This window comes from Sturnus vulgaris, chromosome 13 (genome assembly GCF_052056855.1).
Source record: "Sturnus vulgaris isolate bStuVul1 chromosome 13, bStuVul1.hap1, whole genome shotgun sequence".
Lineage (NCBI taxonomy): Eukaryota > Metazoa > Chordata > Aves > Passeriformes > Sturnidae > Sturnus > Sturnus vulgaris.
In genome coordinates this window covers 16,976,631-16,992,796 of record NC_142255.1, presented here as the reverse complement: position 1 = coordinate 16,992,796, position 16,166 = coordinate 16,976,631, and the positions used below count along the sequence as shown (strand labels likewise).

The window sequence follows — 16,166 nt, the reverse complement described above, 5'->3', positions numbered from 1 at the left end:
GCTTTGTGTAGTTTCTATCTCAGTAAGGTCCTGGCCCATTAAATTCTTTGATGCTGTGGCAAGCAGTTAATAGGGGAGAGGTGACCAGGCCACAGAGGGAATCCAGTCTTCCTTCCACTTTTCAGTAGGATTAGATTGCCTCGATCCTGGTTCCAAATCTGTGACTAGTTCACTGTGACTGCAATCAAGATACTTCTGCTGCTTTAGAATTCCTCTCGCTGACAACAAGAGATATGTCAAGCTTTATAAATAGTTACTAAACTATTCTATGCCCTCTGGATAGAGGGTGAAACACTAGGAAAAACTGTTTTTGTTATTCTAGCTGAACCGACTCAGGAGGTATTTTCCCCAAATTAAGTACATGTTTCCCGACCTCCTCCTTCCCAGCCTCATTTGATTTTGAAACCTTTCATGAGATGCAAAATACTATTCTCTGCCTCATTTTTCTTTGGTCTGTTTTTGTTTGTTCTCTAAGGTCCAGACATTTGGAGAAAGGATTGTCCTCTTTGTTCTGAACTGCATTATTTTTGGAATGCTGGAAGGGAGTTCAGCTAATGATGCATTCTTTCTACCTCACTCTGCCACCGAGCGTGCCAAGATACTCTGGAGAAACGGCGAGGCTGCTGCCTTTTACTCGGTCAAGATGAAAGGTAAGGTCATTTTGGAGACACATTTCCACTGGTTCCTAATAGCTAGAAATGTAATCCTTTTGTTTATCTTTTAGTATAAATAATCCTGGCTCTCATTTGCATTTTTATATGAAATCTCCCTCAGAATTAATCGGGGGAACAAACCTTCCCAGAATTTGGAAGCCATCCATGTTACTTTCATTTAAACATGATTGTTCCAAACCCTATTCTGATCTGAGGTACTGGCTTACTCCAGTAAAATGTGCTTTAATGCAGCCAAGTAGAACGTTGTACATCTAGGAACAAAGAATGTAGGGCCTATCCACAGGATGGAGGACTGCATCCTAGAAAGAATGATACCTGAAAATGAGTGTAGTTCCCAGTGGATAAACATACTGGGAGTTGGTGTTGGAAAGAAGAGGAAGGATCCTTGGATGTGTGAGGAGCAGTGGCTGGGTTGTGTAGAGGAAGGTGTGTGCACTAGATCAGTCCTGGAATGCTTTGTTCAGTTGTGGTACTCTCAGTTTAAAGGATGATGATTAATTGATTTCGTAATTAATTGATTATGTGGCATAGAAAAGAAACAAAATGTGTTTTAATTCTTTGCAGATACTTGATTAGTTTTAGTAAATTAAACACAGAGTCTGTATTAATGCTGATAATTGCTGTTAACCAGTCTGGAATGGAAGAGGCTTGATTGGAATAAGTCCAGGTATGCAGTTGGGCCTGTGCCCCCACGTGGGAGCTGGTTACCAGTCTGTGTTTAAGATTCATGGGAATCACCTTGATAACAGCAGCTTAAACAGAGAAGGTGGGATCTTTGGAAGTAAAATATTGTCCAAGTCAGGACTCAATAGCCATCCATCCAAAATGTGAGAAGAAGAAACAGCTTGAGAGATGGGTTGTTTTGGATTCCAGAGGACGCTCTGAAGGTGCCTTCTCTGCTGCAATCCCAAAGGCCAGCACCAATAAGATGTTCTGCTCCTTGGGATGGAAAAATCTTGATACACACAGAGGTGTGGCTTGTACAGCACCGTGCTGGTGCTGCTGCACCATCACTGAGGAATCAGGACTCAGCCTATGATCAAGGAGCCTTGTGTGCATCTCTGATTATGCTGATGAACTGGTTTGTAATGGCAAACACAAGTACATTTTCCTTTAAGTCCATAAATATTCCTGAGCAAAGCTTTTGGAAAGAAACACTTGTAGGGGCTGTAATGATTCATGCTTCAGTAAAATAAATGTGCACAGTAGTCTGTTATGGGTGGAGTATTAGCCAACTTGAAACTGTTTCTGAGTAAGTTGAGAGTCACAGTTTGGTTTTAAACCAGGTCCACATAAAATACAAATCCTTCAAGTCCAGCTTTGTCAGCATCTGCCTTTTCTTGCCAGTGTTTTTTTTTTCCTCTGGGCAGCTATATTTGTTAGTTTTTGGCCTGTGTCACAAATTACTGCAGTCTTTTGCCAAAGCCTTTTCGGGAAGCTTGAAACTGATTGTTTTTGCTGCTTTTTGCTATTTGATGTACGCATTTAGAAAATAATTCCTCTTTCTGAAGTTCTGTGATTTCAATTTCATTCCAGCCATGCTGTGGCTGATTCTATTCTCTACTTTTAAGAATAGCCCTGGATTTATTAGGCCCAAAACAGACTAAGATAAATATCTTCACTTAGAAGCTGTATTTCACATGGTTGTTTTACATATTTTCATAATTTATTTTTTTAAATCATAGTGTAAGTTCTTTTTCCTTTTGCTGTCCTGGTCAGAACATTTAGCAGAGGCAGCTTTAACTACAGGACTTTATATTGTGCTGGACCTCTATTACAGCTTCTGGTCGTAGGAAAAAATTATTTTCCTTTGTGCCCACCATGTGATTCTGATTCTCTTTATTTCCATGCTCTGCAATTACCTGACCATTCTTTCCAGTTTGATTTTCTTCACTGGGTAATTGAGATTCTCATATTGATGTTGTATTTAACTGTATTTCTCATCTGTGAATTTTCCATTATCTACAGCATGACAAAAAACATGCTTCAGTGGAGGCAAATAAGCCAGAAAAGGTCTGTGGAGCATGGCTCTTTCAAACATAAGTCTTCTAGGTGAATCACAGAAGTGGTGACCAAGGAACAGAGAGTCTGTTCTATCTTTGTACAGATTTAATGTGTCGTTATGCAAACTAAATTTTCAATGGACTTAGTGATTCCAATTAACTGTCTTGGCAATCTGGTAATGTCATTTCCATTTGCCAGTTCCTAGGTGGCCTGTACAAAGTGAACTCTGTAATTTTGGTCCAGTTCCATGCTTCCATCCATCTTATGACCATCCTTAAATGGATCTCTTTTAATAGTCCAGCTAAGGGGGGACAGATGGTCTCGAGCACCCGCCTTGCTCAGATGCAGTAACTACTCAAGGCAAGGTTTTGAGACAATTTGGCCACTTCTAGCACTGGTCACCCTGCACCTGTTGTATGGATAAAACAGACGTCTCCTTCTTCAAGACTATCACTTTTCGTGAGCATTAGACACCTTTATTAAAGCAAAATTTATTCATGACTACACAGATCATCAACTTGGCCTCTCTGGAATGTGCCTATTCCTGTCCAATGACAGGCATGCAGCATTTACCACTGGGTATACTAAAGATTGATGAGATGTACTAAGCCACTAATGAGGCTGATAAGACACTTTGTCACGTGCCAAGATAAATGTCTCCAATTTTATCTTTGTCAGCGGCTTCCATATCAGACAGCTGAGCAGTTAGACCTCACTAAATGGAGCTACTTAAAGGTACAATGGGAGATGACAGTTCCCTCTTCCTGTACCTTTTTCTGCAGGCAGCAACCTGAAAATGAAATATTTTGCAAAAAGTCTTAATAGAGATACTTGGGGTTTGGGATCTGTTTTATATTGTTTAAAGTATTTATTTCGTGCTCTGTGTGGAAACCTCAGAAAGAATGTGTTCTGTGTAGTGATGTAGGATTAATTACCACGGTTACTGACACTTGTTTCTTGTGCAGTGAGACCATGCAATTCCCTGGAAGTTTTTCCTTTCTTATTTACTGAGGTCTAGTAATTACTGAAAATGCACTTTACCACCTTCACATACATGCCAGGAGAATGTAGAAGATTCATGATGCAAATATAAATCAATAGGGAAGTTGGAGGATGCAACGAGCCAGGAGTGTCTTAGTGCTTTTAAGAACAAACCAGAACAAAATCCCTTTTTTATAGACTTTTTTTCCCCCTACTGTTACATATTACTGTCTGTAACATATACGAGCTGCCCAGCTGCAGCCCAAGCTGTCTGTGGTATGAAAAACAAAAGAGTAAGATTATCAAAGCTTGTTCCTTCCCTCCTGACAAATCTTAGTAGTAAAAGTATGGAGTGATGTAAATCAAACCAGCCTTAACCTGAGTCCTCTGAGGAGGTTGTAAAACATACAGGTGTGTCAGGAGTAAATGCATTGTTGGCTTCTCATTCATTCTTTAGAAATGCTCCACAAGTCACAATTTGGGAACACCTGACTGCAAAAACTCTTAAGCAGACATGGAGTAGGCAAAAAAGCATCCCTGGCCCAATCTCTGCTTTTTTCCTACACCAGAGCCTTAGAGATGGTCTTTGGCTTCCTGAGCTCAAATTCATTTCACACCTTTCTTCATACAAGCCTTTGGAATTACCTTTTGATACTTGTGGCCCAAGTGCTATTCTGTAGAAAGAGATCCTTAAAAAGATAACAGGATTTTATTTTTTCATTGATTACATACATTTCTTTTATAAAAAAATATAATTCGGCATTGAAGTTAACCTGACAGATAATTAGCTGAAATCTTGTTGAATAATTGCTTTTGTCTCCCTCTGTTTGCTAGCAATAATGTTTTTAATGTGCATTTCTGAGGCAGATTGAAGGTTCTGGCTGTAATGAAAATGAAATGACTACATACCAGTCCAGACATGAATTCATTTAATTTTATTGAAGCCAGAACCTTTGTTCGCCTTCTCACATACAAACTCACACAATGGGTTGACCTTGGGCTCTGCTCTGCAGAAATATTCCCCACCCTTTACACAAGTGCTCAGCCTGCTCCAGGCCTGTCCAAACATGTGTGTGCCAAGCCAAGTTGTTCAGCAGGGAAATAGTCAGTGTGCACAACCTTGTTTTGTTTGGGTCTGTTGGATGTGGGGACCGGATTGTTTTTTTTTTCTGGTTTGTGGCTCTTTGGGAATGCTAATGGCTGTCTGCTTTCCTGCCCTTGTAATATCTGTTTGCCATTTTACTGGCTCCTAAGTTGGTCATTTGGCACTCCTGACCTAACCAAGCAGATCAAAGACTTTCAAAGGGCAGACTGCATGAATGCTTCCCTCTCCATCACCAATGCCCTTATTTTCCCTGTCTCTTCCCTCACCTCAAAACTTTGTCTGTGTGTTCCAACAGTGAAACAAACCTCTCAACCAAATGTGGGAGAGCTCAGTGGCCACCTCCGGGCCACCATTAGCTTACAGTAACCTTGTGCTATTTGATGGGAAACAGGGACAAAGTGGCCTTTGTTCCAAAGGTTGGTTTGTTTGTTTATTTTATTTCAAATGCCTGTGGGCTGTGACTCTCCTAATGTGTTTCCCAGGGACAAGGTGAAGAATGGCTTCATGGTTCCTTTATTTACAGTGCCTTTAGACATGACAAGTTTTTGTCATCTTCTCAACACAAAATTAGGAGCACAGACATAAATCACTCAGCTCCTGGGATTGCTGCACAGCATTCTGGTCAGGATTTATAGGAGACAGACTATATGAGATAATAATAAACTTAAAAGAACACTTGCAACATGCAGGAATTCTTAAAGACTTCATGAGGAAAATTTTGTCCCTTAGAACGTATGGTGCAATTCTGCTGGAATTTGACATCTCTGTTGGGTTGGCAGCTAACAATGGGACTGGGGATATACTCATTTTTTTGGCTTATGACAAAAAGAGTACCCATCGTGTTACAACTATTGAAAGGTTATAAACACCACCACAACCCACCCTTTTCCAACAATGTGCTGGAACATGTGTTTGAAGTTAAGCATGCACTTTGATTAAGCAGGAGTGAACCAACTTAATCAAGATGTGAATGGATGGTTATGTAGCTACATATTCTTGTTGTATGGCTCAGTCTGTGAGATGTGGATTCTTGGTAAATGATGAGCTTGAAAAACTGAGTCTAGAATTAAACATAGACATGTATGCTGTGCTGAATTGGCATCCTAGAAAAGAGAAGAATAAAAGTCAGGCCTGTCCAGTATCAGTGAAAGATGCTGGACACCAACTGAAGGAGCAGAAATAGACCCTGGTTTAAGACAGTTGTAGGAATGTGACAAAGAAAAAATGGGTCTGTTAAGTAAAAGTCTTTTATTGGAATTTAGGAACAGGCATTCAACAGGATGTTGATACAACTGTGAAATAGGTCTCAGTGAAGTGATGAAAGCTTCATGTCTCAAGACACTGGAAACTAGACTGAGTCAGGTCCACTAGGAAGTAGTAAGAAAGATAAACCAAGAAGGTCTTGATGAGACTTAAGCAATGAAGTATGAAAATGTCACCATTTTCTATTAAAAAGGCCTGGCTATCCATTTGTATTTTACCTACTGTGTACTCAAAGCAGCATAAAATCTTCGTAAATATTTTCTAAAATGAAAATAAATCAGCAAGGTTTTTCTGTGGGGACCTTCTCCTATATGTAGGTAGTTGGTGAACTGATGATGGTCATTCTTTTCAGGATTGAGTGCTTGTGCTGTAAAGTAGTTTGAAGTTCTATTTTTATGGTATTCTGCACTGAATGGAAATGCAGCAATAGGACCCTAGGTTGGCTAGGGTGAGCATCAAAATTTTGGATGCTGAATGTCTGTTCTTAATCAATTCTCTCTTGACTCCAGTTCGAGTTTGCCATTTGCGATTGCAAAATAAATCCCTTGATTCTGTGTTTTGGGTTTTTTTTTTACAATTTTCACTGAGAACTAGTTTTACTAGTTTGGAGGCTTATGCTTGAGTCTGTATTTTGTCCACATGTAGAGCATTATGTCATGACCCTGTGACTTCAGTTAACTGACTTAATGTGTTTGTTAGCAAGGGCTGACTGTCCTTGAGTGAAACCCCTGGTTTAACACTGATAGTGGTAGTTCAAGTGATGGAATAGAAGCACCTACATGTGTGATAAATTATCACTCAGTAGAAATGGAGTGACTTACAAAGGAGCTCTTACAGTGCTTTCTTAAACTGCATCACTCAGTTGTTTATTTAAAGGAGTATACTGACATTACATTCAGAATATTTATTTCTTTTTGGATTGAAACCATTTACATCTTTTCAGTGAGCTCTTCTATATGCATTGCTTGTGTACCAAGATAGTGTGATTATGAAGAATCAGAGTCTGGTAAAGACTCTGGTGAGACTTTCCAGCCACATATTAGGTAGTATCTCTCTATTTCATGGCACAAATCATCCTCCTGGAAAGTGTTTTACTGTCTATTCAAATACACTTCAGCTGGGATCATCCTCACAGCCTGTGGAAAGGTACCAGGGCAGTGTGTGTGGCTGAAATCACTCAGCAGTTAGTGCAGCAATACCAGTTTTGTTTGCAGATGGATGTGTTTTTCCCTGTCTGTTTTCAGGGAGCCTGTGTGATGGTACAACCAGTCAGTGTTACTTGCTGCCCGTTTTGGACACTGTATTCGTCCAGAGAAAGTACAGAAGAGGTGGCCTAGGGATGAAAATGTTGCATGATTTCTGTCAGTCTTTCCTGGCTGAGGATGCCTTGGGGATCAGCTGCCCTATTTCTGCTGCCATGTATCAAGGTAAATCCTTTGATGGGGACTTGTTAGGTAAGTGTCATGTATAATGTATAACTTTCAATATGGTCTTGGTAAAATTGTCTTCACTGTGTGAGAGTTCAGTGCCCTTGTCTGAACCGAACCCTTGTCAGCCTGCAACTGGTTCCTTTTCCTGAGCCATCTGGAATTTCCTCTGGAAAGGTAGGCCAATATTTATGTAAGACAACCAGAAGCACAAAACTCACGGTGCCTTTTTGACAGTTTGTATTCCTAGAACTGTTCTCTTTTAGAACTATGTCATTGCCCTAGACAGGGACTTACACATTTTATTTGACATCACAGGAAAAAGACTCGTAAGATCTTGTCAAGCCCACACTATGCATATAATGCTCTGGTAGATCTTGCATTTTTAAGAAATTACATTTAATAAGCCAAATACCCAGACTTTACTCAGTCATCCAGTTACATCAGTACTTGTTTTGTATCAACTGTCTTTGAACATTTGTCACTTTTAAAAGATCACAAAGTAGTCATAGATCTTCTCTGTCTTCAGGTCAAAACTCTGGTTTTGCTAGTAAAATTCACAGAAAAAAATCTGTGCTCACGTTATTTATAAAACTGTCTTCTTTAGAAAAGTACTTTTTTCTGAGGTTGGTCTCTGTGTGGTGCAGTCTTCACCATCATTTTTGGGGGGATGTTTTGATTGACTTACAGCTTTCCAGTTATTTCCTAATAAATGCCAACAAAGTTTTGGCCACATCTGTTCTTTCTCTTGCTTATTAATGTGCCCTTGAATGTATTCCAAAACACACGAGCAGGTACTGCTACTTCTAAATTCAAGAGGGAACAGTATTGACAGCATTCCTTCTCTTCTCCCAGTAATATCCATTTTTCCTTTGGCAGACCTTAGGGCTTTAGAAATCCTGGATGTAAAAGCTGCATTTCTTATGTGTTAACACAGCAATATATTGGAAGACTGTGCTTTTGTCTCAATTAAGTTTAGAGCTAATAGTGAATAAATTTGACTTGCATCGTGTTTTAATTAGGTTTTCTTTTATAAAAATACCAATACTATAGTTAAATTTTGAGTGTATTGAAGTCACTGTCTGTTTTTAATTTCATTGGAACCACATTTTCATACTTTGACAAATGAATGCAACCTTTAAATCTCTATACTGAAATATCTGAAGCTGTGGACAGTTTATTTAACATGGACATAGTATTTAAGATGCTGTAGAGGCCTAAAAGTAAGGGAAAAGCTGTGTAGCAGAAACCTGGATTCTTGTATATTTGTTAGTTTTAGTAGCTTTTGTTGAAATGACTAATTTAGTCTGGCTATCCTTGGATAAAATTAATGTCTGCAATCTGCTCATTACTGTAAGGCAAATGTTTACATACCAGAATTAGGGTTTTTGTTTTGACATCCCATTGTTAAACTCAACTGAATGTTGAAGATGAATTACCCATTCTGTAATGAGATGAACTACAGTGGACAGAGTGTGACAGCAATTTTGTTGTTTACAGATCGTTATCTTAGTGCAGTTGATGCAACTGATAGGATGGTAGTTAAGGGAAGTTAAAAAAAACCCTTTTAATGTTTTGAACTGTTTGTTCTACAGCATGTGCCTCCTCTTGATACTGCACACATCCTTAAGGATACCACTAAATAGAACATACTTCAGTGTGATGACATGAGCAGACCTAAATTGGATTGTTTATCCAAATTTTTGGATGGTCACTGTGTAGTGACAGTGATAGGAATATGTGGCAATATGGTTTTTGAAGGTGACTATACATCTGCCACAGGTATCCTGTAATTTTTCTCTTGGTTCTTCCCATTTCTTTTTTCCCACATCCAAAGGAATAAATGAACCTAACAGTTGGGCATAGCAGTAGTGAAAAGGAGGGTGATTTTGGCCAAAACCAAACTGAGGCAGAGCTTTTCTTTATAAATATAAATTAAAGTAGCATTCTGAATGGTTAAAGCTGGAAGATAGAGGAATGCCTTTCCTTTCACAGGGTAAAAAATCGACACTGCTGTTAGTCTGAAACCTGTTGAGTGTCTGGGCATGGCTCTGTGCTGCAGTGTCAGTAGAAGGTGCTCAGCAAATAATTTCTAGTCCTTTATTTCTGCATCACAAGGAGATAATCTAGACTAAAGCAGATGTCAGGATTCACTCATGACTGTTCAGGCCATTCCACATCGACCTTTACTAAAAGTCCCAGCTAAAACAAAGAGGAGGAAGTTGAGAAGGGAGAAGAAAGATTTCTAAATGAACTAATGAAAGTAGGTCTGAGAGAATTTCTGGGATAGAAACGCTCCCTCTTCCAATGTACTTTTCACTCATTCATTCTTTTACCCCTTGGTTTCTCCTTTCAGTATGTCAGAAATTCCTGCAGGCTCATCCTGAGGAGCAGAAGCGACTGTGGGAAGTGGAAGCACCAGGAGACTGGAGCCAGCGAGTGAATATCTGGTTAAAAATTCAGATGGAGTCATCCCTTTCAAGAAGTGAGTTAAAACAAGCAGTGTGAACTTGTCTGTGTTATAGTTCTGTAAAGATAAGAAATGTAATTGAGGGTTAGGTAGTGATCATGGAGAGGTGATATCTCTGTTGTTTGCACATGGAGAAACTACTGAGTGTGCAGTCCAGTGTCCTCATCTTTTCACAGTAAACAGGATAATTCTTAGAAATTATGAGGTAATGAAATGGAACCACAGAGCATCTGAGAGATCCTGAACAAAGACAGCCTTGGCATAAAGTGGCTGTAACTCCTGTTGCAGTGCACTTAGAGCAGGGTAGAAGTTAGCCCAAAAAATCCCTGTTGCACAACACATTGTCTGGGTTATAGACAGGGGTTTGTTTCTCTGAAATTATTACAAAGAAGAAATTTGTATGGCCAGTGGGCAGTGTGTTTAATTACCTTCAATTGCTGCCAATACCATTCTTGGATAGAAACACAAAGGTTTTCATTATGGGTTTTGGAAGATTCCAAGTACTCTCCTACAGGGTAAGTCCTTTTTGCTGGGAGCATTTTCTGCCTGTTTCACAAAAGATAGCGACAGAGTAGGGAAACCTTTTGACAGTTCCTATAGGGATCTCGTTGAGGTAATCTGTTCAGCTGGTTGGAGGACACAGACAGGACCTTCTGCTGCATGCACACAAACTGTGATAAGCACCGAGTTCCAAAAGAAGGGCACACATTGTCTCTTTCTGGAAGTGCAGCAAGGAGTGCTCCAGAGCAAATTGCTCCCATGTCTTCCCACATCCATCCTGCTCTGTTTTGGCTCAGGAACCTTCAGTTGAGACACCGCGTTTCATCTTGTCTGCAGCACCCACAGGAGAGTTAAGTCAGACTTTAGCCCTAGGCTGGGTTCCTCTGAAGTCATTATATCTGTGTTCCTCATGCTTTAAACCAGCAAAACCTGGTCTTGCTCTTTCCTTTAATCTTGCTAAGTGAAGTTTATTAATGGCAACTGAACAGAACTATGATCAGATCAAAACTCAGCAGATCCTGGGGGAGAGGAGGCTTTCTTTTTTCTTTCTTCTTTTTGCCATCTTCTAGAAAAACAAACAGATGAATGACCCAAAGAATGGGGAAATATCATTCCACCAGAATTGCTGTCAGTAAAAAATACACGAGGCTGGGGAAATGCCTTGATTGCAGCTTTCCACTGCCTAAAAGGGGACAGTAAGAAAGATGGGGATAAAGAATTTAGCTGGACCTGTTGCAACAGGACAAGGGATAATGATTTTAAACTAAAAGAGGATAGAATTAGGCTAGATATAAGGAAAAAAATTACTGTGAGTGTTGAGGCCCTGGTACAGGCTGCCCAGAGAAGCTGTGGCAACCCCATCTCTGGAAGTGTCCAAGGTCAGGTTGGAATGGGCTTGGAGCACCCTGGTCTTGTTGAAGATGTCCCTGCTCGTTGCTGAGGATTGGATTAGATGACCTTTAAAGGTCTCTTCCAATCCAAACTATTCCAGGATTCCATGATTCTGTCGTTAGGAGGTCTCTTGGGAACAAGGGCTTCATTCCTACTTTCTCTGGTATGCAGAAAGCAAAACACAACGTAATTCAATATTGTCAGCTCCAATCAGGATCTATGGCAACAACTGTGAAAATAGACAAGTCTTACTCTGCTCTGATTTCTTAGATTCCTGTTGACATTTGCAATGCTATGTTTTGGAACAAAATTACTGCGAAGAAAAATCGAATGTTTTGCTCATATTATGTATTTTTTTCCCACACCAGTACTCAGGATTGAATACCCCATTAATGTTCTTGTAAGAATTCTACAGTCATAGATACTCCAAAACAGGTTTCTGTAATCCTGAGGTCAGAATTTCTAATTTTATAAGGTTGTGTGGCTGCATCTAGTGGCAGTTCATATTAACTGCAGCTCTCTGCTGCAGCTGATACTTTAATTTGGATGTGCACAGATACATAGGCATGTATACACACACACATTTCTGTCTGCACATACACATATCTATAAAAATCAAGCTTTTTAGCATGTTGTCACACATAGCTGTAGTCATTCATTCTGATTTAATTCTTGTTGTTTGAAAAATGTAGGAGATTTAGTTTCAGCAAATAGTCTCAGCAACAGGAATATGGTGGCATTTCTCTTCTGGGGCTGATTGGAGGAACAGAAATCATTTCACATGGTTTCGTCGTGGTTGCTAAATCTACTAGGCAGTGAACTGAGTTGTTTTGAAGTAGTTTAGTTATATACATAAAGCATGTAAATGTGAAGCTAATGCAAAACCAAGCAGGCTGAGGAGAATTAAAATAAATTTCAAGTGATTGCATATAATTCTTTATCAGGATTGTTCAGAGTACCTGTTTTTTCTGAAAAGGAAAAAGGGATATATGGGTATTCCAGGTGTAAGAGGTGAACAGATTATCTATTTAGCAGAGCTTTCAAGACCCACAGAGATTTTGTTTCTAGTATAGTTGTTCCCCTTAGGTTTTTGTGGTAGTGTTGTGGGGCACCCTGCTTCTGTTAATTAACAAAAACAAGGCTAGAAGGATTGAAGGTAGCAGTCAGGTGGGGTTTTTTTTGTGTGTGTGTTTGTTTTTATTTATTTTTTTAATGGAAATAGCCATGGAAGTATGATAATGTTTTTTTCCTTTTTAATCTCTTTCTAGGGCAAAATATTCTCCCCATTTCTCCAGAGGCTGCAGTGGGCTCTTGTATGGACAAGACTCCAACCAATAAACCCAAACAGTCGGATATGGACCAGATGAATAAGGTATAGTGACTAATATGCCATGTTACGACTTTGTTTTCCTTTTTAGTGAAGTAGAGAGGTTTAAATACAAGAGATTTCTACAGGTGTGTTTTACTACTGACTCATATATCTATGTAGGTAGTCACAGCTATATTTTATATATATATATAATGCACACATATAAATGATTATAACTAATTTATATGGCTGTAGTAGTTTGAGAAGCTAAAGAATGCAGAATAGTTTTCACTAAAAGCTTTAGTTTCATCCATACTGAGATAAGGGAGCTGTAACCAAGCAGGTGTACAGTGAATTCCAAGGTTTGCACATGGAATAGCTTTCTGAACTCCACTTGTGGTCTTTTCTGTGCAGGAGCTTGAGTGGGACTTTGGAATGAATAAGCCAAACTCTTTATGGTCCTAATTATTTTATCTCACTGCTGAGCTGCAGATCTGATCATGCTTAGCTTTTTGTAGCACTGAGGCCTAAAACAGGCAGTGAGGTTTAAATTGAGCCTAAGCCATGTATCTGAGAAAACAAATCACAGGAATGAAACTTTTTCAAGTAATAAAGAAAAAGAAGAGACGAGTGGAAGCAAAACAGAGAGCTGCAGGGGTTGTTTCCCCAGCACATTTTGGTTGCCACACAATTAAATCAGTTTGTTTCCCTCAGTGTGCCGGGGGAGCTGTGGTGGCTCGGCCCCTGTGGTGCCTGCTCTTGTTGTGTGCTGTGGCCATGGCTTCAGAGCCCACCCAGCCAGATCAAGGCTCCCCGTGCTCCCAGTTTTCCTTATGCTGACACTTTCGGGAAGGCAGGCAGAGCAGCAGGAATGAAGCTTTTCTCTACAAAAAATGCAGCTGAGTTTGCCTTGCACGTTTATGGCAACCGTGGCTGACAGAGGTGTTTGATATTAGGATCAAGTCACTGTTTATTTTGTTTGTGTATAATTTGCTATTCCTTCTGTCTTGGCTCTAATTTCAGGGTGTTGACTGCTTTCCTGGGGCTGGGCAAGTGGCAGGAAATGCCACAGAGAAAAAAGATGACACAGCAGCAGCAGGGACTCTAAACTCACAAGGTCCTGAAAAGGAGGACTTGGAACAAGGTGCAGGTGATGCTCAGCAGCATAAAGGACTCAGGAAAAGAGCAGGTCCTGGGGACTTAGTTGTAGATAAGGCTACTAAACAATTTAAAACTACACCATGATTGCTATTTCAGACATCAGCAAAATTCAGTATGATCTTAAAAAATGTAATTGACTGTTCTTAATTTGTAACAGTGGAGAAATTTCTTCAGGTATGATGAAATTTTTTTGCAGCACACATTCTTCATTTTATGTTCTGTTTTAAATAAAGCTTTTGTTTACTAAGTGTCCTTTTCTTTTTCTTCTCAACAAGTAATTAAGTAGTAGCTGAGCCTAGTTATTTCCCTGCTCTGAAAAGATTTTATTGGATTGCATGAGGTGTCCAAAGGGGAATAATTGGAGGGCTTGTAGGTACTGATGTAAGAAGATATTTCTATGGAAACCACATCCTGCATTATGGAAGAGAGATACCACAACACACATTGGTATCACAATGACAGTTGTAACCTTCCTTTCAGAGTGAACAATTGATCTTGAATTGCTTTCATTTGAGCTTTTCTAGCAGGAAAATTTGCCTTAAACCCTGTGGTGGACAGGATGGCACACAAAGGGCATTCATGCAGAAAAAGTTTGGTGCAGAGAAGAAGAGTGAACAAGCTACAGGCATTAAACTGCCTTTGAGTTCAGGCACTGTGATAATTCTGTGTGCAAGCTCAGGATGTAGAACTTCATGTAAATTCTATATTGCATGTTTTATTTCCTGTAGGCTCTTTCTGTATGTTTTGCATTCAATTAACTTGGAAATATAAACATCCTTCACTAGATTACCATGCTGTGGCTTGGTAAAGAAATTTTGCTCTTTTACCACAGGCTGGTTCTGTGTTAGAATATTTTAATATTTTTTTTTTAAGTGGGGAATTTCAAAAGCTTGTTGTGTTAATGAATTACAGGTGAAACTCCTAAGGATCACATTTTTAGTCCAGTGGCAGAGAAGGCTTTGCAAAGAGGTGAACAGCAGGAGGGCCCTGATAATCCTGAACAGATCCAGCAGCCTGTAATTCTTAAGTGGCTGCCTTGGAACAAGTTGTTTCTTTCCAGAAACTAATCCAGCATTTCCAGGGAGACAGTTCTGTAGGCAGGCATTGTATGAACGCTGTAGAGATGTGTATTTTTTTCCCTGTACAGCATAATTGCCCGCACATAGCCCCATCACCCTGTTTTTGTTTAAGGTTGTGATTTAATGTAGCATTTATTCATGTATCCAAGTAACTCCTTCCCTGTTGAGCTGCTCTGTAAACCATATGCCTGAGACACAGGGAAATCAGACCTTCCTAAGCATCTCTTAAAAAAAAAAAAAGAAAAGAAATGCTATAATTGGAACTCACAAGTTTTTGCCAAGAGAATTAAAACACTGGATCGTGTGCCAGCCTTAATCACGTTGCTATGGTTCTCTTGTCGCAAAGAAAGTGCATTTAGGACTAACTTTAAAGTCAGTTAATCTTAAGGTTGTTGAAAAGTCACCAAGAGTGTGCTGTGAAGACTGCTAGAAACTCCATGTCCTCCTGTGGAACAGCCTATATTCTTGTTAAAGGTGTGGTTAAATACATACTTTAAAAAAGAATAGATTTGTGAAGAGTTGCAATATTTGTGAAATACAGTAGAAAATTATTGTAGCTCTGCTCATGAAAGCTGATCTGGACTTGCAGGGGCCTGGCAAACTGAACTCATGTCCAGTTTACACATTATATTATAACTGGGGTTGTTCCAGCAAGTGAGGAACATTAAGAATTTTAATCTGAAAGTCTTTCAACAAAATTTTATCTAAGAAGGCTCCAGGAAACTCTAAATGAATTTATATGAGGATAAATAGAAGGTACTATCTAGAATGGGCAGATGACTAATTAGATTAAATTCATTCTATATCTGGAGACACTTTTAGTTAGAGGGTAAAACCATCAATTTTCAAAGTCCCTAAAATGAATTTCGCCTATTAGCAAGTGATCCACAGCTGTATTAACAACCATTGCTGACTGTTCTCACAAAAACGTTGCTTCTTTCCTCTATATATGAATCTCCTTCCTTGATTTTGTTTAGGTTTTTGGTTTCTAAGTATCTCTTTATGTTCTAAGTACCAAAAATTCTCATGATGGCAGCTGAAGTAAATAAAGGTGCGTTTGCTGAGGTTGTAGTGGCAGGTGCTTGGTTCTCTCTAATCAAAGAGATCATCCTTCTCATCAAAACTTGTGACAATTAGAGCCAGGAATTCTGAGGTCCCACTTAACTGTACTAAAGTCCAGGGCTACAGGTTCCAGGAGGGCAGGGGCTTGTTCTATGTTATTTCATAAATGCTGATTCGCAGAACAACTAGTCTGAATATTAATTTTGTTTCTTTTTTTTTTTTTTTTTTTTTTTTTTTTT

General features: G+C 39.4%; 1 protein-coding gene across 2 annotated transcripts in view; it reads left to right on the top strand.

The window, feature by feature from the left end:
• Positions 1–14,033, top strand: part of FAM169B (Protein) — a 36,011-nt gene extending 21,978 nt beyond the window's left edge. For both annotated transcript variants that reach the window (XM_088172645.1, XM_088172644.1), the window contains 5 exons: positions 476–650; positions 7,272–7,454; positions 9,811–9,939; positions 12,585–12,688; positions 13,649–14,033. In XM_088172645.1, coding sequence (XP_088028771.1) covers positions 476–650; positions 7,272–7,454; positions 9,811–9,939; positions 12,585–12,688; positions 13,649–13,870 — 813 coding nt within the window. In that variant the 3' untranslated portion in view covers positions 13,871–14,033. The remainder of the gene's footprint in view (positions 1–475; positions 651–7,271; positions 7,455–9,810; positions 9,940–12,584; positions 12,689–13,648) is intronic.
• The last annotated feature ends 2,133 nt before the right edge of the window (positions 14,034–16,166 follow it).